Source organism: Psittacula echo (assembly GCF_963264785.1).
Source record: "Psittacula echo genome assembly, chromosome: 7".
Classification (NCBI taxonomy): Eukaryota; Metazoa; Chordata; class Aves; order Psittaciformes; family Psittacidae; genus Psittacula; species Psittacula echo.
This window is the reverse complement of record NC_137740.1, coordinates 63,960,281-63,983,772: the sequence shown is the minus strand read 5'-3', so window position 1 is coordinate 63,983,772 and position 23,492 is coordinate 63,960,281. Positions and strand designations below refer to the sequence as shown.

The window sequence follows — 23,492 nt, the reverse complement described above, 5'->3', positions numbered from 1 at the left end:
GCTTTGCTTTTAGTAGCCGTGAGACCCGTTCTTAAATGGGTGTCCTCTGTTTGTTTAGTGTTACGTATTCCTGGCGAGCAAAAGAAATGGAGCTGAAGCTCTTTTGCACTCAAGCTCGACATATGTTAAACAGTTACCTGCATGTGTGGGCAGGATTGGCCTCAAGGTACTTCCTGGCCTGTATTTTTAGCATTGGGTGAATGATGCTGGTGTGTCACTCTAATAACTTCAAAAAGCCAAGCGTCAGCACATTTCCGTTCACATATGTCAGAATTAACTAAGGTGTGCTATAAGAATTGTGACAAATAAATCCTTTCTCCCTCATAGCTGGAAGTATTTCAGAAGCATTCATTTCTCTTTGTTTTAGTACATCTGAAATCCCCCAGTTCCGCCTGCCGTACGATGTGGTGCAGTTTGAAGCTGAGCTTATGAAGGATCTTGGAGTGAAGGTAATGAAAAATACACCCTGCCTATGTATAGCTCAGAGAGAAAGAAAAGAACAAGAACCCTGCCAAAGATTAACAGCAAAATGTCATGCACATTAGTAAAGAACGATTAAAAGCTATGCCAGACAGAGGCAGGAAGATGCTTCCTCTTGCTCAGGGCATTTGTCTGTCTCCTGTCTGAATGCCACTAGTTTGGAAAAGGGCAATCAATAGTTCTCATCTGGCATGCCGGCATGTGATTAATTGTCTGTAAGAAACAAATTCCTAAATTGCTTTAGGGGTTCAGTGTAGCCACTGGAATGATTTGATTTTTGAGAATCGAGGGGTTTTTTCCATGCAAGTTTGGCATCACTTAAAACATTCCTGGTCCAGGCTTCTCCTTTCGTTCCCTCTCCCTGGTTTGGGGTTTTTTTTTGCTTACTAGTTTAGCACACAGTCTTGCATCCAAGTGAATCTTACAATAAAATGCATAAAGTTAAAGTGTTAATGTGTAAAAAAATAACAGTCATTCAACTTGTTGGAAAGTAATAGTTATGCATTATGCTGTTAAATGAATGTCTGTTGTTTCTAGATAATGGGAACACTGCTTTCTTGTTAATGTCGAGCTGGAGCTGACGATTTAGATCGTGTTTACAACTGCTGCTCATTTTAATAGAAGTCACAAATAATGCATCACTGGATCAGCTCTTTGAGAACTGGGAGGGATAATGTTTTTTTAACGTGATACTAAAGCAAGAAGTTCTTCCAGGAATCCTTCATGTTGGTTCACATTGTGACTTGTCACAAGAATCATGTGAGAACCTCATCTGCCCAGGTTTCATAAACATGCTGGGAAGATGTAAGATAAAGCTTTAGATGCTTTATGTCTGTTTTTGTACTCTAAAGATCCCTTTGTACCCCTCGAGAAGACTGACAGAATGGAGGTTGAGGTAGGGATGGGGCTAAAACCAGAGCGCTGAGGCCTTTCTAGATCAAATTGCTGGGCAGAAGCTCTGCAAAACCTGGTTTCCCAGGGCTCTCTCTTATGGAAAGGTCTCCAGCATGGACTGATGGAGCCACCGTGTCACATTGACCTGCAAGTCCTCTGCAGGTTTGAAGCGCAGCAGAGAATCTCAGTGTGAATTTGCTTCCAAGCTCTGCCGCTGGTTTGCAGTTGACCCTTTGGCAAGCTGGTTAGCAAAGCACCTCAGCTTTATACCTCAGCTTTAGATACTTAACATATAAGCCCAGAATATTTCCTGGTGTTTACTTAAAGCATTTCAAATCTGTGCTGGGAAGTGCTGTATTGGGTAAATGCTCAGTCGTGCTGTTTATTCAAGTAATTCTGCTGAAATTAGTAAGAATTAGTCAGCTGAGTAAGGATTACGGAGCTGGGCCCTGGGGGTATTATGAATCCCCACATAAAATAGTATTGCCATTTAAATTCCTTCGTCAGGTTTTCATGCCATATGTACACAATAGGATAAAATACTGGAATGACAATTTATGGGATGTATTGTGTTGCCAGTGAGGATGTCGTCTGTGGTCCTGAAAGGATTACAACTCCACGGCTTTTACACTCTGATAAAATCTGTAATACTAAATGTATGCACTAGATCTCCAAAGACCAAAACCATGATGGGTGGTTTAGGTTTTGTAGCCTGTATTTTATATTTGTCTTATTTTATCACTGATAGGAAAAGTATATTAAATGGAACATAGATTCCATGACAAGAAATACAATGACACGAAGACTAAAGCGCTACCCGCCGCTAAGATCACAACAACCTAGTGCTTGCACGATAGAGCATGGCATTTTGTAAAGTGAATACGCAGGTGATAGAACAAAAACCTGGGGGAAAGCTTTCAAGTTCAGCGAGTGTCAAGCACAGAGCTAAAACCACACGTACCCGTGTCAGGAAGTACAAAATGCCAGAAGAGGAATCACACGCACTCTGTGCACTCGAAAGCCTTGTTGGGGTTAGGAGAGCTGAGCAAAAGGTGCGTGTATCTTCAATTGCACAACCTTTACACAGGAGGCTGCTGGAGTTGGTTTGCTGAACACGCAGCAACCGCTGTTCCCTGTCTCACTTTTACAACTGTAGTTGCTCAACCTCTGCAGTGGCTGCTCAAAGCAGGGTTGCTGGTGGATTATCACTACGCAAGTCTATCGGCTTTTGCTTCTGGAAGCGAATAGTAATTGAACTGAAACAAGTATAGATTACAGGCGCACTTTTATTACTGTGACGTCCCTTTCAATAGACACCAGTTGCCACACTCTGAGCATTGGTGCTTGTCTGAATTGGGATGACCAAGTGCAAGTTGCTATCAAAACTGATCTCATTTTCACTTTTGAATCTGGAAAACCTGTGTTAGTTTACCATACAGAACAGTCTGCTGCAAGTACAAGCAAGTAGGACATCCCTCACCCTTCCTGCCTTCTCCAGCCCAGTCTTTTGCAGGCAGGTTTTCTGAATCCACCACCCCGCCATTGGCTTCACGGAGGGTTTTTGGCATAAAGGTTTTCTAGCTAGTGTTCTCAGTGCTAAATCCTGGCTGTGAGCTCTGAGAGTGCAGCACAAATCAATACCCTCCTTCCTTTGGGAATGGCGTTGCATTCTGCGCAGTTGGAGGCCTACCAAGTGCCTGGTGCTGTGCGGGAAAACACTGCTTGGTTTTCTGTTCACAGCCCCTGTTAATACAGAACAGTGTCATGTCTTTTCTGTGTTTCTCTGTAAGAGGCTCATACTTGCGCTCCTGTTCCTGCAATAAACCTAACTGCTTGGTTTTTGGTCGGTGTGATTTGTTTAGTGTATGTTCCCTAAAGGATGTTCTTCTTCCCAATCATGTTTCTTAAATTCGTTATTTTCACATGGGAATACAACCTTTTGGAGTCAGTCAGCCCTGAATACAGTGGTTTACTTACAGTAGGAAAGTGCTATTTGCAGCTTCACTTCAGTAGCGTGTTGCAGAAACAGGCTCTGTTCTTTGGTGTAGCTTGCTTTAACTCTTGTAGCTCACAGCAGAAACCAAGCAAGGTGGCCCCCATCTGAGGATCATCTGAGAGTGCCTTTACCCATCTCTAGTTTGGGCCAGTTGCTTAAGTCAGAGCCTGATGTTGGGGAGGAGGGGGGTGTGTGTGTGAAATGGGTTAGTTTTGTTCATGAGAAGGTGTCTGTGTGCAGGACGCAGTTGTTTTCACGTGAAAAGCAAGTAATCTTCAATTCTTTCAGATCGTTTTTGGTAAAGGCCTTTCAATGGATGGAATGACACTCCGGACGTTAAAAGAGGATGGCTACAAAGCAGTCTTTATTGGAATAGGTAAGAAGAGCTCAGTGTCCCGTGTTTCGTCACCTCGTTAGAAGGTTCCCATTTGTGTGATGGATTTGAATGGAGGCTGAGGCTGTGGCTGAATGGGCTCATTTCTTGGTGGTTTAAATAATTAACAAAGGGATGAGCTAAAAACTTACTCATAATTAGTTGCCACACTGGCCTGGGGTGATACATGATTTTTGTCAGCCATTTGCTGTACTCGCATAATGAGTCTCTATGTAAGCCAGTGGTACCGTGCTTGGTTGCTTCTTTTTTCTTTCCTCCATATAGAACACGTACCATCTTTCAGGTAGGTTGTAGCAACATACAGATATGAGATGGGTTAGCAAAATAAGCTGGCTTTGATACTAAAACTGTCATCATAGGTCTATCTCCTGTCATATGCTAAAGAAGTCCTACACTTCCCTGCTATTTGAACCACTGCTTTTTAATGTTAGATTAGAACTGTTATCCATTTACAAGCCTTTTGAAGTACAGCTGGACCCATCTCTACCATATGATAGGCATGTTGAGCAGGAATGGTCTACAGTTGGTATGAGGCTTAATGCTCTTTATTGATCTAGACGTTGCCTAAGTGAACATAATAGGAAACAAGTTGTGCAACTGTTCCTCCTTCCTATTATTGATTACAGAGATGTAATTCTTAGTACAGTGACAACTGTTGTTTGCCATCTGGTTATGCAGTATAATAAGCTTTGCAGGTCTATTCTGTCATGTGATTACAGTACAGTGTGTCGGGATTTATCTCATTCTAAATCCTCACATTGTTAGAGACCTTCCATGTATAAGAATTCTGATGTGTCATGTTTGAATGTAATTGTATACACGGCAACGGTCCAACTTCACTTCTTTCTTGTTTTCATGTGTCTTTCAAGCTGCTTTGTGAAATCTCAGCAGTCAGGGATTAATTCATCACTGAACATTTGCTTTTGGAGAGTCTAATGATTAGGAAACAATTGTCAGTCACGTTTGGAATATCAGCGTGATTTCTGACTCGGAAGTGCGATAGAACAGTTCAGGTAAAGGTTAGCAAAAGCGGCCATTGACTACTACGGAGATGATTGGAGTGTTTGGTTTACGTATGTGGGTTTATCTATGTATATCAACATTACATATGTATATATGTATGTAATTACATACATAATTTTCTGACCTTCAAGTTATCCTAATGTAAAATATTTGTGGTTAGAATATAGACACTGTTGTTCCATACAGGTGCTAGGTAAAGAGACAGAGACACAGCCGGGATTTTAATAACCAAGAGAAGGCATACGAAGCATAATGCTCCCGTAAACCATGTGTTCACTGATTGTGTTAGGAAACAGAGGGTATAAATGCTAATGAAGGATTATGTGTTCCTACAAAGTTTTGTTATTGGAAGCTACCTTGCATGTATGATGAAGTTGGTCCCTCTCTGTACCCCCCAGTCTACCTGTCATCTTTCTCCTACACAACTCTGCGAGGCACTGGTACGTAATGTGGTCTTGCATGTTGGTAGTGAAAGATGGACAAACCAAGGGGATCACGGATCTCTAGAGTTAGCTACATGAACGCAGTAGGGCATTTATAAACTCTCTACAACAGCAGCCTTCCCTTAATGAGTCTGTACTGTGTTTCTTTGTGTTACTTGCCAGCTAAACAAAGGTACCCAGTGAAATGTCACATTTGAACATTACCCTGAACCATGGGAGTAAAACAATTAGAAAACACTGCTTATATAAAGTAGGTTTTTTTGTTTAAAGGTTGTCATAATTTGCTTGTGAATGAGTCTGTACCTTAACGGAAAATAAGCATGGTAGTTCTCAGTTTTGGATGCCGGAGAGGGACTCTTCATCAGGGCCTGTAGCGATAGGACAAGGGGTGCTGGGTTCACACTGAACCAGGGGCAGTTCAGGTTAGATCTAAGGCAGAAGCTCTTCCCTGTGAGGGTGCTGAGGCGCTGGCACAGGGTGCCCAGAGAAGCTGTGGCTGCCCCATCCCTGGCAGTGTTCAAGGCCAGGTTGGACACAGGGGCTTGGAGCAACCTGCTCTAGTGTGAGGTGTCCCTGTGTGGATAATGTTGTAAAGACTGATACGGCATTTAGGGTTACAAAGACTTATGCTGTGCTAGCGAAGACCTGAGGAAAAGCTTTCATAGTGACCTGAGTAAGTGCTAATTGAAGAGATCAATCTGGGCAATGGCAGACTGGAAGCCAGCTCTGCCCTCTGATAGCAGAACCCCAGAGAAAGGGTAGGTGACTCTCAGCCGCAGGATTGCCTGTTGCCCTGTTTGCTTTTTGTAGTTCTTTCCTTCAGTCTGCTGGTTGTTTGCCTTATCTGAATTGTGTTTAATTCAGCCAGTTCTTAACGCTGTACCTCTGTTTATTCCTAAAGGACCAATATGTGAATTGCCTCTTGTGGGTCCATCGTTTACTCTCATGTCCTCTCAGTTTCCTCTCTGCAAAGATGCGTATTTCGCAACATGTAGCAGCAAACATACCTTGTGTTCTGCATGCAGGGACTTAAGCGAGAGACCATTTTTCTCCAGCAGTCCTGATTTCAGATCACAGCTACCGGTATTAAAGGGTAGTCCATGAATCTCAGTTTCCTCCATCAGAAGGAGTGATAGACAATAGCACACAAGAGAATGTTTCAGGACTAAAAGGCGGCAGCCAAATACAGGGAGGAACGACCTGATCAATATATTCTGGGAGTGCCTGCTATAGGTTTTAATTCTCTTTTCATTGTCATTTAGTTTGGTGCAGTTCTACACTCACTCAGCCTGATGTCAACGGGCGATTATAAATGCTGATAAAGGATTAGAGATGTAGAATGAGAATCCTTTACATTTTCATTTAGCAATTCCATTGATCTTCCAGTTGCAAATCTTTGGGGTTTCTTTTGTTATTCACACAAAATACAGGATCAGGATTCAGTCTCCCACCCAAACTTTTCAAGCTGACCCCCCAAATGATGCAGGGAATCAAAAAACCCCGTCCAGATCTGCGAGCTGACACTTGATACTGGATGAGTCTCGTGTGACGCGTTCAGCAGACTCTACCTTGAATCGGCTCCGCTTCTTGATCCTAAAGGCTTGTGAGGAGTTTGTGACCGAGCTGACAAAGCAGTGTGAAAAGTTTGCTATTTAAAACCAAAAGAAGCCTTGCATCAGTTGCTGCCTTCTGGCAAAAGCACTGAGGCTCGGGGCAGCAGACAGCCGTCATGCTGAGAGCTAGAGGAGAGAGCACATGGACCTCGGAGGCAGCAAAATAAGGCAGCGAAGGGGATCTTACAGAGAGAGCAGAGGAGCCTGAATGCTTTGTGTTACTGTGTCTCCTGGTTGTTTTTTGGGTAGAATACTTGCAATTTGTACAAAAACCGGCTGTCTGTGTGTCTATCAGAGCATATGCAGAAATACTGGGCTTTTATTACTCATCCTTCTTGAAGTTGGGCGAATACTTTGGAAAGCAGGGTCCTGCGGGGCTGTCTTTTAAGACTGCCCAAAGCATCGTATATTCTTCTTGAAAGAGAAAATACAAACCAGTTTGTTTATCCAACGCTTCAGTTGAGAATGAGTGACCTCAGTCTTTAAAGTGGTTAGGGACATGTTTGATGTGACATTCACACAAAGCTATGGAAAGGCTGTTACCATCAGTGTATTTTCTGCAGACTTTTACACAAACCACTCTCCTGATTCCATAACATTTTATCATCAAACAGATGTTTTATATAACAACATTTACATTATATGGAATCAGCTAAAATATAGCTTCAAATATTGCTTTGTTTGGTAACGTGTCTTAATAGATCTTAAGCCCCATTCCCAGAAATTGCTTGAATTCACAGGCTGAAACTTGCAGCACCAACTAACTTCCTACTTAACTTCTCATTAAAGGGCAAATGCAACTAGTAATGATGCTCTCTTGTTTCTTCCTCCATTTGATGATGTCGAATCACTATGAAGTTAGTTTTATTGTATTAGGGGATTCAGAGATTCTATTAAACACTGCAGAATGGTGAGTTAGATGAGCATACAAAGCAAATCTAAGCAGGGTGATGCTGGGATGTATCCGAAGTAGTATATCCTGCTCGTAAGGGTTAAATCTGTGCGGAAGAAGCAAAACAACTGAAATCCCATGTGGAAAGAACCTTTGTGATAATTGCAGCCATTCCTAGTTAATTAACAGAGCATTCCAACAAGAAGATAATCAGATGATGCCATTGATTGGAATGAAATGACACCCCGAAAACCGAAATGAGAAGTCCAAGCATCGATGTACCTTGTTTTAAAAGCCTCGAACCATGTGAGATTAATTCACTGTCTGTTCCCAAAGAAGTAAGTAATCTCCTCATGGCTGTTATTATCTTCTGATTAACTATGCAGTGCCACCTGGTGTGCAGATGGGAGGAATATTACACATCAAGAGCTCTGTTCACACCCACCCACCCAGATATAAACCTACGTGGCAAAAAGCGAACAGATGTTCATTTTGCTTGTGCTAGAGGAGAAAAAATGGTGCATCATACTCCTGATTCATCAACTAAATTTGGAGGACATGCAGTTTGCATATGGGGCCCGTAGGCCCATGGCCAGCACAGGCATTGATGGAGGAAATATGTCACATTCAAAGCAGTTCTCGTTTCAGGTTGGGAACAGGCTTTCGTTCGGTTGTTTCTCTGCTTTTCTTTTTACCTGGTGTTTCTGAGTTTTCTCTTCACTTGCTATTGCACTGAGCACCTCCAAAGGGAAAAGTTTATAGAGGCAGAGTCACTTGGAAACATCGCCAGGATTTAGCTGTCCTTTGGTTGTTTTCCAGAACTGTTTTATGTTTGTAGGCATTCAAGACGTTCCCTACAACGATGCTTTTAGGCCTCTTTGGAAAGACCGGTCTGGCTCAGCACTAATGTAGCAAGTCATGTAAAATATAAGGCATCTTGGTTAAAGCTAGAACTGTTGTACAAGCATTGCGTAGCCTTAGGCTCTTGGGATCTAAAGCTCCGGTTTTGGAGGGGTTTTTTGGTGGGATTTGTGTTATTTGATAATTTTTAAGTGTTTTGACACTTCATAGAGGTCTTGCTGCAAGGAAGCCAAAGAACAGAGAAAACAACACAAGCAAGGGGGAAAAAGAGTATGTTAGAAGGTAGTGCAGTTAGGAGTGATGTGATCATCTACATACGCATAATAACTGTGTGCCTTGCTTAGATTGTGAGTTGGTTTTGTTGCTTGTAGACAAGGGTTATCACTTTCTCAGCATCTTGCAAAGACTGTTGTTTTCACCCAGCATTTTGAACGGTGACAACAGTGGCCTTTCAGGCATCAGTATCCTTCTGCAGTAAAAGCTAATACAGTTTGCAGAGCCAGGGGAATGCTTGGAATTACATTCGATTGCGATCCAACAGATTCAAATCCATCTAGCTGCAGAAATCTGTGCTGTAATGAGAATGAGGTCATCAGGCTGGATCGTGAAGTCAGAGTACTTTGAACAGTTTGATGAGCAACAGTGATGAAGAGCAGCAGCAGGTTTTGGTCAGAGCCAATCCAAATTCTTTCCCAATTGCTTTACGGTAACCTGAATCATTTAAAAATGACATTTTGAAAGGGTTTTGCTGTTTTCAATGGAGATCCATAAGATCTTTATTGATAGATGCATTTGCAATGTAGTACAGAACAGGACCAGAAATGCAAGTTGAACTACAGCTGCATGAAGTCCTATAGAAGAAGGTCCACATGAGTCTGTACAGTCAGGTACAGGGCTTTATAGTGTACCTTCTGGAGAGCCTTAGCTCACAGGCTCACAGCATCCTTCTGGAAGATCACATTCCTTCATTTTGTCATGTCTCATGGAGAATTACACCATCAATTGGTTCTATTACAAAATTCATTAGTCTTCAGTGTTCATTGTATTCTCATCCTCTCTTACTCTCTAATCTAAAAGTGTATTGTTATTAGAAACCAAAAGGAATATAGTGACATTAGAAAAGGAACTCGGGGAAAGAACCTGTTCTTACGTGCTTAGAGCAGAGGTTTGAACTTGCTTTTATTCCCAGTGCAGCATCTTTCCTGGAGACCAACAGTGTACCTACATCCAAAAATTCTTATGCTTGAAGCATCTTTTTCTACTATTCCTATTTGCAGTCAGCTGTTCTTCCAGCTCTCTTGTTCTCACTCCTGCTGTACACGTTGGTGGAACATTCCTAATACGCATCAGGTCCGGTAGGCAGGTGAAAGCTTTTAAGGCTTAGATGCACAAACCAGCTTATTTATTATTAATAGTCCTAGGACACTTTCAAAAAATACTAATAATGTGTCCTTGGGCATCCTGAAGTTATTCACGTGCAAATTACACAGATTTTCATGCTCTTATTGACTTACTGCTACCAAAACCCCGCTTAGCATAACAATCTCTGCTGCGCGTGTTGTACAGATCATTCTCCTGTCTCTTTGCAAGGTGCTGAGCAGTTTCCCTAAGAAATGCTCACCTAAATATAATGGCAAAATCAATTGGATTCATACTGGTTTAAGAGGTTGGTTTAATTGGTGTAAGGATGCTGGAGAGGGACTGTAGCGACAGGACAAGGGGTGATGGGTTCACACTGAACCAGGGGCAGTTCAGGTTAGATCTAAGGCAGAAGCTCTTCCCTGTGAGGGTGCTGAGGCGCTGGCACAGGGTGCCCAGAGAAGCTGTGGCTGCCCCATCCCTGGCAGTGTTCAAGGCCAGGTTGGACACAGGGGCTTGGAGCAAGCTGCTCTAGTGTGAGGTGTCCCTGCCCGTGGCAGGGGGCTGGAACTGGATGAGCTTTAAGGTCCTTTCCAACCCAAACCAGCCCGGGATTCTAGCAGTAGTTACTTTTTGACTATTTTAGCAGATGAATTAATCTAACATTATTTAACAGTTTTCAGGAGTTTATTCAAGCATTTGTTTTTAAGTATTTTGACGGCTGAGAAGTACGTAAGAAAACAAAATGCTGAACGCCATGATGTCAGATAGCACGTTTTCATATCCTGATGCTACCCACTCTAGTGCTTTACACCTAAAGAGCTTTGCTTGCTTACCTGTTGTTTCTGAAAGTTCACTTTATGAGTCAGTTACTTTTGTCTTTTAGATGCACAAGTATTAATTGTGCTGCCATCTTTTTACTTCCACTTTAACATTCAGACACAGAATGACCGACCATCTATAATACAGCTGGGAAGTGGGTGCGTATCCATTTACTTGAGCTGAGTGCTCTTTCCTTGTAAGTAGAGGGGTTCAATATGTATTTAGTGCAATCTGACCCTTTTCGAAGCCTTGTCCTACCTTAATCCTGCAGGAGGACTGACACAATACGCTATTATTTCAACAGCAGGTTTAGCAATGCTCTGATTTCCTTCATCTTGCTTATGAAAGAGAAAAGGCTGTTTAGAAACCGAGGCTAACCTAGGCCAGTTCTTCTTATTTTTAAAGATTGAGGAGAAGTAGGAAGTGTATCACAGTCTCACTTGGTAAGTGCCAATTATTGGTGAGAAGATGGCAAGCACTTTTTTGTGCTAATGAATAAAGTTTGAAACAGGCTTCCTGTACGCGTCTATGGCTCATAAATATAATGTTCCTGAATTCTTATTCCTTTCGCTGCCCACTCAACAAGGGGTGGATCTGCTTGTTGAATTGACAAGCTAAGACAAAACCTGGGCTTGTGCAGGGGATTTGTAGCTCTTGTTGGAGGACTTTTAGAGGTGGCTTTAAGAAAGCTGCTTGCTGTGCCACTTCTCTCCTTTGGAGAGTGGTCCTAAGGAAGCCACCGCTGGATTGAGCCCGTCTTACCTGCGGGTTGCCTGGTGCTTCTCACTCATCTGTGTTCCTTTCCATCATTGCTCAGTGGTCAGGCCTTAGTTGATGGAGGTGCCGTTTGGCATAATGAAGGGCATTCCCTCATTGCAGGGGAAAATCCTGACACCTGGGTGTGCTAGAGGCCAGCTCCAGGTAAATTGAGGCACACTTGCTTGTGATTCCATTTGTCTGGGATCCGCAGGAGCCAAGGGCCTTCTGAGCCCTGTCGCTGCCTTTCCTGAAGGGATCCCTCTGTCTTTCATTCAGGCTTGGCGCATTCATTGTATTGTATTCCAGAAGCTTTTGTATTCCAGAAGCATTTGTGATCTTCTTATCCAATCCAATGGCTTCTACCATCACAGGAAGGCGCATCCACTGCCTCCCAGATCTCTTTAGTTTTAATGCGATGGTGGTTTTTAAAGGTAACAAATACCTGAGGAGGAAAATTGACATGTTCACTATAGGCAGTAATCTTTAACTAAGCTATGTAAATAGTTTTGCTGCTCTGTCTTGAATTTTGAGTGGATAGAGATTATCCAGGCTTTTGAACCACTCGTCATGCTCAGGATACTTGAAACGTGTTCTTTACTGTGTGTTCTTTACTGCTCTAATCTAGACTTTAGATGCTCGTCATATGGCTGCTTTTACTATAGAATTGAAAGATGCTGTGCAAATCCATCTGTTAATAGTTACCAAGACTGTGTATATAACGAGGGTTAACCATATCAATATTATAGTATTGCATACTAGTCTTATAAGGAAGGTTAGCAGGTATACAGGTTTGTGTAGCGTATTGCTGCATCCCATAATATATCAAATTTGATATTCCTTGCGCATCAAGTCACATAGGTAGTCTTCTGTGCGTGTTTTATAGTATCAAACCCTGCTCAAAATCTGGCACTTTCTTGGTGCTGTCCCAAGGTGTGCCATATATACAGTAATCAAGATGCATTCTTTGCACTGTTACTGCTTTCTGTGCTTAAATCACTGTAAATTGTCTTTATAAAACAATGTTTGCAAGATTAAAAGACCAGGGTGGGCGTACTGAGGGCTCACAGTGTTTGGATAATGCTAATACAAATGATATGTTTATCTAACAAAGGAAACTGTTTTCCCAACATTGTCCTTGGCAGTGTTTTCTTTCACATGGTTTGACCATTGTTCATTCGTTCGTGCTGAACACGTAGTAAGCTGAACGCGAACCCTTAGAGAAGGTGAAAATGCATTCAACAGGGAGTACGATGATTCAGCATTCCCTCTAATGATCTTTGCTTTCATAGAAGAAAATAGAATAGTGACAATGTACAGATAAACAGTTTTCAGTCAGTTCATCTTGCCATCGGGTTGGAATTACTCATCGGTTACAAGCAGGGACTTGTACATTACTACATGTCTGAAAAGTACCTGGGTTTTGTTATTGTTTCATTGTTGTACAACTCACTGCAGAGTTCGTAGGATCCGTTAGACATAATTCCTCATTGGCTTGTGATTAATGGTCAGGGATGGTTGTGGGTTTGAGTGTGAGGTGTAGTTTTAAATAGATTCTAACAGTTTAGTAGACAGTGACATTTCAGTCCCTGGTTGTTAGTGAAGTTGAGATGACATTAACCTTTGTCAAAGACCATTCCTCGATAATACCATGTTGGTACCTTTTCCTTGGATTTTCTAACTGAGAACAGCACATTTCCTCTAAAAGAAGCAGTCGTTCTCATTTTAGAGTTATTATAGCTAAACTATAGTTAGTATGCTATTCAGGAGTTAGACATTGAAAACATCACAATTCATTATTTCAGTATAAAGGTGATTTAGATGTGATTGCTTTTCTGTTTGCTGGGAGACACAGGCTTGACGCTGCTTTTATGGCCCAGTTTGAATCTTTTGTATATGAAAGATGATAGCTGAGTCTTTGTCTGGGAGATTTCTTAACCTTGAGAGAGTTAGAGAAAGGTTAGTTGAAGACAAAACCCAAATGCTTCCAAGAGAATTTAATGATTTGATCCTGCCCTAGCTGAGGTGGCTTCAGGAGAAGCTTGGGAAGGCCCCAGCAGGCTAGCAGAGCTCTTCCGTGCTGGTTAGCGTGGTTAGCTTGAGTTTGAGACTGCTGAAGCTGTCCATGGGACGGGATTTTCAGCTGCTGGTTTGTCTCCTTGCGCACAGATTGTGAGTTCCTCAATTTGCAGAGCGCAGGGAGGTGGACACCGTGACCAGGAAGTGTGAGATACTCAGTTGTGGTGCCTGTACTAATCACTGGGATAAAGTTCCTGCCTGTTTTGTTGCTGCAGGAGCTGCTTGAGAGTAAAACTTGGAGTTAATTACCATTAAAGATCCTGATTTCCTAGTAAATAGAAGCTAAACAAGTCACCCCTCATTGTTACAACCCATGTGGGTCCGTGCTTTGTGTGCAGCTTCTTCTGGAAAGCCCGATAGGATTAAGTAAAGAAAGTTTTGATATCTTGGCACTTTTTAAATCATGGGGACAGAAGAGTCTTAATACACCCCTTACAGTAGAAACTTGGTTCCTTATTTTTCACATGCAAATACGGGCCTTTGCATATGCTGAATGTGCCCTTTATTGTACTGAAGCATAGAAGGTACGCGTTGTAGCTCAGTCACTTTTGTAGACCTGCCATGCTTGCAAGAATGGAATGTGTTTAATCAGCCTTGCAGAGTGAATAATCAGAGATACACGTGTGGTGTTCAGTGCTCATTCAGAAAGCCATAGAATATGCCAACAAAATAAGGAGAGCTGAGTGAACTGCAGCTGTGGCAGGAGATGGTCATTGGCTTTAACTGGAAGCTGCGTTCACCGCCTTTCATTTTTTACTTGGTTAATAACAATTTCTATAGAAAAATATTATTTTAGATATTATGTATAAGAATGTATGCATGATAATTTATAAAGTACCGATAATAGATATTATTTTATACATTATTCTTAATATTCTATAATAATGTGCGTAAGTCCTGCACCACAGTACATCAGTGGAAGGAAGCAGCGTGGTGTGATGCTCAGCTGAGAAGGAGACTTGAGCTCTGGCTGTTGACCTCCTGTCTGACTTGTTTCTTCTCTACTATCCTATGGGAGTAGTGAAACTTAGCGCTAAAAGGGCTGTAAACATGCTGTGGAGAAGCTAGAACGTGTTCTTGCTGGCAGACATTCCAGCTGTTTCTCGGAGATGCAGAAATCTTCATTCCCAACCACTTGCTTCCCAAATTTCACTTCTGTTCCGGTATTTTGAAGAAGCGTAACAACCACAGTGGCAAGTTAAATAATGCAGGTTCCATTTTGCATTAGTGGCATGAACACAGCAATTTCCCAGGGATCACAAGGAAGTTGAAAGTTTCGATTGGATCGCTTCTCCCAGTATTATCGTTCTCTTTACATTCTCCCCTGTAGAATTACGCTGTTAAGGATGTATCCTAGGTATTGTTTTCTCACCTTAAAAGCTAATGATTGACCAGGAATGAGAAACACCTTGCATAGTGCCTAATAGATATTTATTTCATCATTTGGGATATGAAAAGGTCTAGCCCAGAAATAGTTTGCTTCCTTGGGTGCGTTTGAATTGCACTTTGGAAAAGAGTTTTGAAGGCAGTGTGGTTGCATGTGTGTTGCCAGTTTGAAGAGCAGCGTGACTTTGCTTCTTTCCGTCCTCAAAGAACAATGTGCCTCTGCTTGTATGACACTCCTCCTTGTAGTAAGATCTGCCACGCAGTAGGGTTTCCTTATTTCTAATAAGCATGTGGTAGTATAAGGGTCAGGGACTAAGCAATGAGTAAAAGTCAAAACTCCAAATGAGGCGCCTTTGCTATTGAGCACTGGGCAGTGATAGATACAGATAACGCTTGATTAATGAGCAGCAGCCTTGCAGTGGGTGAAAGCATCTGTAAGAAATGATTTATTATTTCAAAGGGATTGGGAGCTCACCGTATCTTGCAGATGTAACTGTGTGTGCCCGGGTAAAATGAATGAGATGCAACATGTGAAAAATGAAAACACATTACTTGCAAAGGATGTGTCACAAGCAGGGTAGTTTTGTTGAAGTACACTTTGTCATGGGGATTGTTAATGCTGCCCTGAATACAAATCATTGAAGCGGTTCATAAAACCAACCTGGTTGGAATTCTTGCATCTATCATCGAGGCAGAAATGAGGGTTAAATGTAATATCTGGAACTTCCCTTCCGTGTTTGCATTCGGCCTCATATACAGCCGTTCAGACTGCATGTCTGACGAGAAGGGATCCTGACTTAGAAATACTGTCCTGGTTTAGCAGCAGCAGTCAGTTTTTCTCCTTCTTAGTAGCTGGTGCAGCGCTGTGGTTTTGACTTTCGGCCTGGGAATAATACTGATAAAACCAGTATTTTCAGTTGCTGGTCAGAATGTTTACCCTGACCAAGGACTTTGTGAGTCTCATGCTCTGCCAGGGAGGAGGAGAAGCCAGGAGGAAGCAGGGACAGGACACCTGACCCAAACTAGCCAAAGAGGTATTCCATACCACAGCACGTCATGCCCAGGATGTAGAACTGAGAGTCCCCGGAAGGGCTAGAGCACTGCTGGGTAGGGGCGAGGTATTGGTCGGTGAGGTGTTGTATTCTCTTCCCTTGTTATTTCCCTTATCATTATTATTATTGGTGGTAGCAGTAGTGATTTGTGTTATACCTTAGTTATTAAACTGCTCTTATTGCAACCCATGGGAGTTGCATTCTTTCGATTCTCCTCCCCGTCCCTCCAGGAGCAGGGGGAAGAAAGGGTGGAGGGGAAATGGACTGCGTGGTTCTGATTTACGGCCTGGGCTTAAACCATGACAAATACAATCTAAGTGAAAAAATGTATTGATGCAATTTTAACATTGTAATTGGGGAAATGAACCCGTTTGTGTTGTCATTAAAAGGCAGTGCCGTTTGAGTTTGTTGAATTTGCAGTGAATGTGTTTATGCACAGAGGTCTCATTCTCCTCTCCTGACATAAGCTGCATATTTGAAGGTGAACAATGACTTGTAGATAGAGGTGTTACTTTTGCACCCTTCTAGGGTAGTCTTGTAGTTCATGGGTAGTCTTCTAGGCTGCCCTTGGTTTATAAAGTGTTCTTTCTGTAGTATGTGTCTGGGTGTGCTGGTCCAGTGTCAGGTCCCTCGGTTCTATTCAGAGGTAATGATGGAGCAGACTCACCTCCATGAAACTCCCATCTTACGTTCAGATAAGTCAGAGCGCCCTGACTCCTATGTTAGAGAAGAGCTGCCTTTTCTCTGCTTGTGGCAGTAGGTAAGGTGGGACAGCGGAAAGATCCAGCCTGCTTCCCTGTTTTCTCACCTTACGCCACATCAGTGGAGCACTTCCCACTTCCTTACTTTTCCATCTAATTCAATAGACATCAAGAGTATTTTTCCTGCTGGGATTCAGCACTGATTACTTCAGTGCCTGTAAACTCCAGCTGGGAAAGAAAGAGACATGTTTTCCTGTCATGTAAAGGAAGTATAACCTGGGAAAGCTTTTCGTAAGGGGTGCCTGGCTTTAGTGAAGTTGGATGATGGCCCTTGAACCTATTTTCACCCCCTTATTTGTCTGTGGGATTTAGTGGAGCACGGGAGTCATGCTGTGTTTAGTTACTTAAGGTCCTCATTGTTTATCCAAAGTTTTGTTGAAGATCCTGTTAGGTTCTGCTCATAACATTCCTCTTTTTTCACGTACAGGCTTTTCTGCTCTGTTCTTCATCTCATTTTGATCTTACGGGCTCCTCTATAGTGGGAGCCAGCAGACAAAAAGCCTCTTTATCTTCAATTCTCTTTTCATAGCTCTCTGAAATAAAAAGAAGAGGAAATTAATCTTGTCCTCAGACCATGCCTTCAGCCAGTTCTTTAGGGTCCTTGAGTAATGTCACAGCTTTGAGTTAGAAGGTTCTCTTGTTCGTGGAGAGGTTGGCTTGTCCTCTCATCAGACCCTCCAAGTTCTTTTTCGAACATGTACTAGACAGCTAAAGCAATTATGAAAGTGGAGAGCATCTGGTTTTACTGTCACTGGGTTTCATAAAATAGAGCTCCAGCAGTGATAGCAACTCCCTCTCTTTAATGTGGAAGCCACAAACTGACTGCATTAAAGGGGTGACCTTTCAACCTACAAGCTGAGTGGAATTGCAGCAGCTTGCCAACCATGAGGTCTTGGTAGTATCTGCAGCAGGTGTTGGCCTCGAGAACATATGGAAGAACAGCTGGACCCTAAGTCCTCTGAGCTCTCACAGGATCCTGACCCATGTATATTTATGGGGATGGGGGGGAAACCCCTCAAACTTAAACAGACCTAAAGAAATTAATCCGGATTTATCCTAACGCTCCATGGGTGTTGCAATAATTCAGTCTCGCTGCCAAATTGCACCTTCAGAAGCAACAGCTGTCAGAAGCATGATAAATCTGATCATTTCTGTACTGAATGATCCGGATCCAAATTCCTTTGTCAGGAAGCTGTCTATAAGCAATCAGGCATGGAAGAGGACGAACCTGCTGCAAGCCCATCTGCAGGCTTCTTTTGCAGAAAAGGCATGTAAAAGGTTGCTCTTCTTCCCTTGTGCACCTCATACGGAGGAAAATTACAGTACACCTTTAATAGATACAGCTTTTAATGCCCTCTTTCATTGTCGTGTTTAGTGATTACCTTCAGCTTCTGCCTTAAGCTGGCTAACAGTATCCTGGGAGACCTCCAAAATGCCACTGAATTAGGGTTAACGACAGAACATTTGAGTGCTACAGTCCTGTGAGAATGGTCTTGATTTTATCAAGGATCTGGTGAGATTTTCCCATGCAACATGTATTCTTCTTCCTTTTGCATGCTTCTTCTTTAGTAGCCTTGTAAAAACAAAGAAGAAGAATGAAAGCGCAGCCTAACAGTGTGTAAACCTAAGGATATGAATTCTGAGCTTGTTTCCACTGTAGTTATTACTAAAGCAGTTGATGGAAGCCAGGAGCTTGGCCTATAATGTTTGGCTTAAAGGAAATCTGTGTAAGCTTTTTAAACTGTATTATTACACACTATGAAGAGCAAGTTTGATGCCTGGCCCTTTGTATATATGTATATATACGTATATAAGAGTAAAAGGAAAACCTTTATAATGACTTTTCCTTGCAGTCCTGAGCAGGAACTGGACAAAATACACTCATTGGTCTCAGGAGTGCCAGAAGTGTGCAGCTACTACTGCCTCTTGACATCTCAGCTTTTCTAAGCAATAAATGCAACTGTTCGAGCATCACCATCTTGTAACAGAGACCTTGCCTTAAAGGCACAAGGGAACGTAAAGGTTATAGAACAGGCAAGCAAAAAGAGAGACAACTTGAAAGAAGTTAATTCTCCAGATGTATATCCAGAAATCCAGGTTTTTGTTGCTGAAACTTCACAGAAAAGCAAATTTATCCCACAGCTGACTTTGACTTCAGTGGCTTAGAAGATGAGGCAATAGAAGAGGAAAGGGAGAGCCTGGTGTAAGCAAGCAATAGACATTTTTAGCTTTGTTCAGAGCAAAGAATCATTTAGCAGCCTCTCTCTCCAGTTTGTCAGTTAAAAAGGGGAATTGCTTTTATTCATGTATATATATGCCTCAGTGAACATAGAATCGTAGAATGGTTTGGGTTGAAAGGGACCTTCAGAGCTCATCTAATCCAGCCCCCTGCAATGAGCAAGGACACCTTCAACTAGATCAGGTTGCCCAGAACCACAGAACCCAGCCTTGTGGGAGAAGGCCTCTGCATCCAGCATCCTGCCAAGCAGGATGTGCGCTCTGAAAACAGCCTCTTCTTACATCCCTTCTCGGGAAGGTCACCATCCAAACCCCATGCAAAATGTACTCTTTACTTGTTAGAAAGTGTTCCCAATTTTCCTTACTGTAATGTGGGGAGCACTCTTCGGTATGTAACTTCTTCTTTACATCTGTGTTAGTAAAGGAAGGATGCTGACCCATGATCTTTCTCACTTACTAGTTGTACTTACGTCAAGAGTTGGTGCAGCTCCTGTTCTGTTTAGATCTATGCACAATGGGAAGGAATAATGTCAGATATAGGTAAGGCCTTTAGTCCATGATATAAGTTCAATGTGTTTTGCATAGAACAAGCCCAGCTTAGGAGTCAAGACAGGTTTCCTGCTACATACTTAAAATCATTTGGGAAATCCGTGACATTTCTCCTATTTTAGTTAAGGAATAGTAATGCCTGACTGCATACAAATGGTATTGTTCATAAAGGAAAGGTTTTATACAAAGACAACAAAAATATTCTTAAATCTCTAGATGATTTTTCTTTATTTTAAGACAATTTTAAGTGGCGAAACTGATTCACGCGTATAAAACTGTGGCTTTGCTTTAAGGTGCCTTGAAGCTTCTGCCACTTTAGAATCTAGATGTATGTTTCATATCCATAATTATAAGCATCCTTACTTAAGTCAGGAGTTATTCCCATAGCAAGCAGTATTCACAGCTGTTGAAGTCTATTTTGCAGTCATCTTAGTGGCTGTATTGCATCCCAGGGGTATGAAAAGTCCCGTATTGAAGCCAGTGTTCCTTTGAAAAGACATTGATTTGGGGTCCTTCAACTGTCATCATTGTTTTGCAGTGCAGTGGAACTTGGGTAATAAACCACAATATGCAAGAATTATGAACTAATGCTTCAAGGTAAAGGCCATTATGTCATTGTCTGCTTTTAAAAGCCTGTGCTATTTTTGCCCGTGTTCTTCAGCTGGGATGGAGGTGTATCTATAACACTATGACTAATTATCTTTACATGCATTTATCACTAAATAAACTTCACACAAGGCAGTAAGATTGTTTACTTAAGCGGTATAATACTGGGAATGGAAGATAGCTCTAGGAACACAGGATTACATTGCCAGAATGGCACTATTTATTAAGCTATGATAACGCTAATGTTCCTCTTTGATGTATAGCATGTGCGACTTCAGCTGAACTTGTAGAGAGCCTTAAGGATGTTTCATTGAACATTTAGTATGGCAGCAAGCCAGAATACATTTAGCCTAAACCCAGATGACAGGTTGGTAATGAGGTAGTGATTGATGACCACTGCTTCCGTATGAAAACCTGCTTGATATGCTGGGGGGGAAATGCATTGCTAGCTCTTTTCATTTCACTCCCTCTGTATTAGGTATTCTTTACTGTAGAGGCGTAGCAGTGGCTCCTGGTTTCGCTTTTAGATGAGAATCAAATGCATAACTGAGATTTTAGAAGCACAGCCCTATGGCTGCATTTATGTGTAATTCAAATCCTAATTTCAGTGGATTTTTGTTATCAGAAATAACTGTGATGGTATCACCTACGAAATGCCCTATAATATTCTTATTACCTGGCTCTGTAGTTTTACAAGTCCTGTGGTTCACCTTCTGTGCCATCTAAATGGCATTGCTTTCCCTTCTGAGATAAAAAGACAAACTTGGCCCAAAGGTTGTAAAACATTGCTCAGGCAAAAAAGCCTGGAGAAAAGACTACTGCTTATTTATCTTAGTCCTCTTGAATGCTTCATTGTAAAGACACTTTGCTTATTGAGAGAATGGACAAACTATTGTTCTGTGCACCAGGAAGGAGTTTTAAGGCCTGTCCTTTAAGCCAGATTCCAGCCTGGTGTCTGACTTAGTTAGGAGGAGGCAGCAGAGGACTGTAGGGGTTATATCCATAGCTGTACACACTCAGACAGAGTGTATGTTAGATGTCCCCAAAGCTGCAGGATAACTAATGGGATCACATTAAGGTCTGGTTAGAAATCACCCAGGGATGCAGCAAAGGGCGTTAGGGCAGCATAAATATCCAGTGTCAAAAGAGGCTCATTATTAGAGTTTTCCCAAGCAGAAGTGTCTCTTGGTCAGGAATGGGTGAGGAAGCTTGTCACCCTAAGCAGAGTGACATGGTAGTCCCTCAGAGCAAAACTGTGAGCAAGAATCATTGGGATCAGTGGGAGAATCAAGAGCCAGGATAAGGAGGTAGTGAAGCAGGGCTGGGGTAGTTCCCATTACCCTCCTGAAGGAAGTGGGAATGGAGCGGCTGGCTTTTCGACAAGGATCCAGTGCAATAGCAGAGGCTGGTTTGTGGCGTGTTGTAGAACCTTCACTGGTCCCAGATGAGGGAGCTTCTGTCACTGGGTGGACCTTTAATGGCTTGATCAAGGTGCATGTCTCTGAGGCCAGTTGAAGCCTGTCTGATGCTGCTCGGTAGCCAGCAGTGATTATTGTATATTTGGGCTAGTAATGATCTCTTTGGGCAAACCCAGGAGTGCTTCTGGTGAGACTCAAAGAAGGGACAAAGTAGGCAAAGCAGGAGCTTCCACTGAGCTATGACCTGGTGGTGACCAGAGTCGGTCAGGAAGCGGGTGCACCTTCTCTTGTTGGCTTGACACTGGGGAGAACGTGTTTATGTGCTTGGGAACCTGCCCAGGAGCGTACAAAGTAAGAACTAAAGTGGTCAGTAATGCCTCTTGGTGGCAGAGAGGGTCCTTGTGGAATTACAGGAGTGTTTGGAGGAGACCCAAAGTACAAGGAGTAGTCAGTGCTGTTGTTAGGTGCAGAGGGAGGAGATGGCCACAGGGCAGGGCCGGATTCAGATCTGCAGTGCTGAAATGGAGATGCACAAACCAGACATGTTTAGGACGGGAATGATGACCTGGGCTGTCCTGGACATTGAACTCCTACAGAAGCAGAATTAACGTGGTTATTTTCTCACTAAAGCATACCCGTTTGATGTTGTCTTCCTTCATGCGGCTTTCGCTTTTCATCTCGCTCGCATCCTTTTTACAAAGCTTTGCTTATTGAATCGCAAATTCCTTAGGGAACACTGGTCTCCTTTTTGTTTGGAAGGTACCCACATCACACATATTCAATACCCAAATAATACTTTAGAGGTTATCTTTAAACTTCAATGTGTCATTCATTTGATGGGAACTTAACATTCCCTGGATCCTGTGTATGGCTCTAGCATCTCCCTGTCCTGAGAGCTGCAGAATTTGTCAACTCAAAGTTTGATTTAAGCATTCCTTGCTTAGGATTGATTCTGATGAACGTCCCGATTGAGTTTGTCAAATGTTCACCCTTATAAACTGGCCCCAACTGGGATGACCATGTTTTGTTGCTCCCTGATCAGTGACGGGATGCAGCAAGTGCATTGATTTTTACTCTTATTTCTGGAAAGACCTTAATTTTAACAACTAGTGGCAAGCAAGGACGTAGCCTTTGGGTGGAGATTAATGGCCATATGGTGTTGTTGCTTGTACACTGGAAAGCTCAGTTATTTACTGTAAAATCTGACTCAAGATTCTGTACGCAAAGCAGAGACTCCTACTTGGTTTGTTTCCATAACAACATACAAACCAACATCAATCACTTATAGTAGATCTCCACACTCCATAATTAGGGATGCAATTTTGAGAAGTGTGGGAGGAGCTGTGTAAAATGGGTTTTATGGTAAAAACAACGTTAGGCCTTGTTCTCACAAAAGCTTCTGCACAGACTTCACTTTACACAATGTAAGTAATTCCATTGGCATTTATGGCTGTGTCTGCACAGCTCTGATGCAGTGTCTGGAGTGACTACGCACGCCACGCTCTGTGCCGTGTCTGGATGGCTGATGTATGAACAAGGTTTACTTGAGGGGGAGCTTGCCTTCTGTAAAGCAAGCAAACTTGGTCTTGACTCGGGGTTTACATTCATAGGCAGTGTCTACAGAGCACTTTAGCGTACAGTGCATGGACTTCATTGGATCATAGAACCACAGGCTGGTTTGGATTGGAAGGGACCTTAAGATCACCCAGTTCAACCCCCTGACATAAGCAGGAATGCTTCACACTAGAGCAGGTTGCTCCAAGCTCCTGTGTCCAACCTGGCTTTGAACACTGCCAGGGATGGGGCAGCCACAGCTTCTCTGGGCACCCTGTGCTCCTGAGACAACGCTGTCCACGTAAGCCTGGAAGGG

At 42.5% G+C, this 23,492-nt stretch overlaps 1 protein-coding gene across 1 annotated transcript in view; it reads left to right on the top strand.

Moving 5' to 3' along the window:
• The window catches only part of DPYD (dihydropyrimidine dehydrogenase), a gene marked incomplete at its 3' end in the record, with an annotated part of 352,887 nt that overhangs the window by 126,184 nt on the left and 203,211 nt on the right, over positions 1-23,492 (top strand). Inside the window, exons 7-8 of the mRNA XM_080623761.1 lie at positions 368-449; positions 3,659-3,746. Of these exons, the coding sequence (XP_080479887.1) occupies positions 368-449; positions 3,659-3,746 (170 nt within the window). The remainder of the gene's footprint in view (positions 1-367; positions 450-3,658; positions 3,747-23,492) is intronic.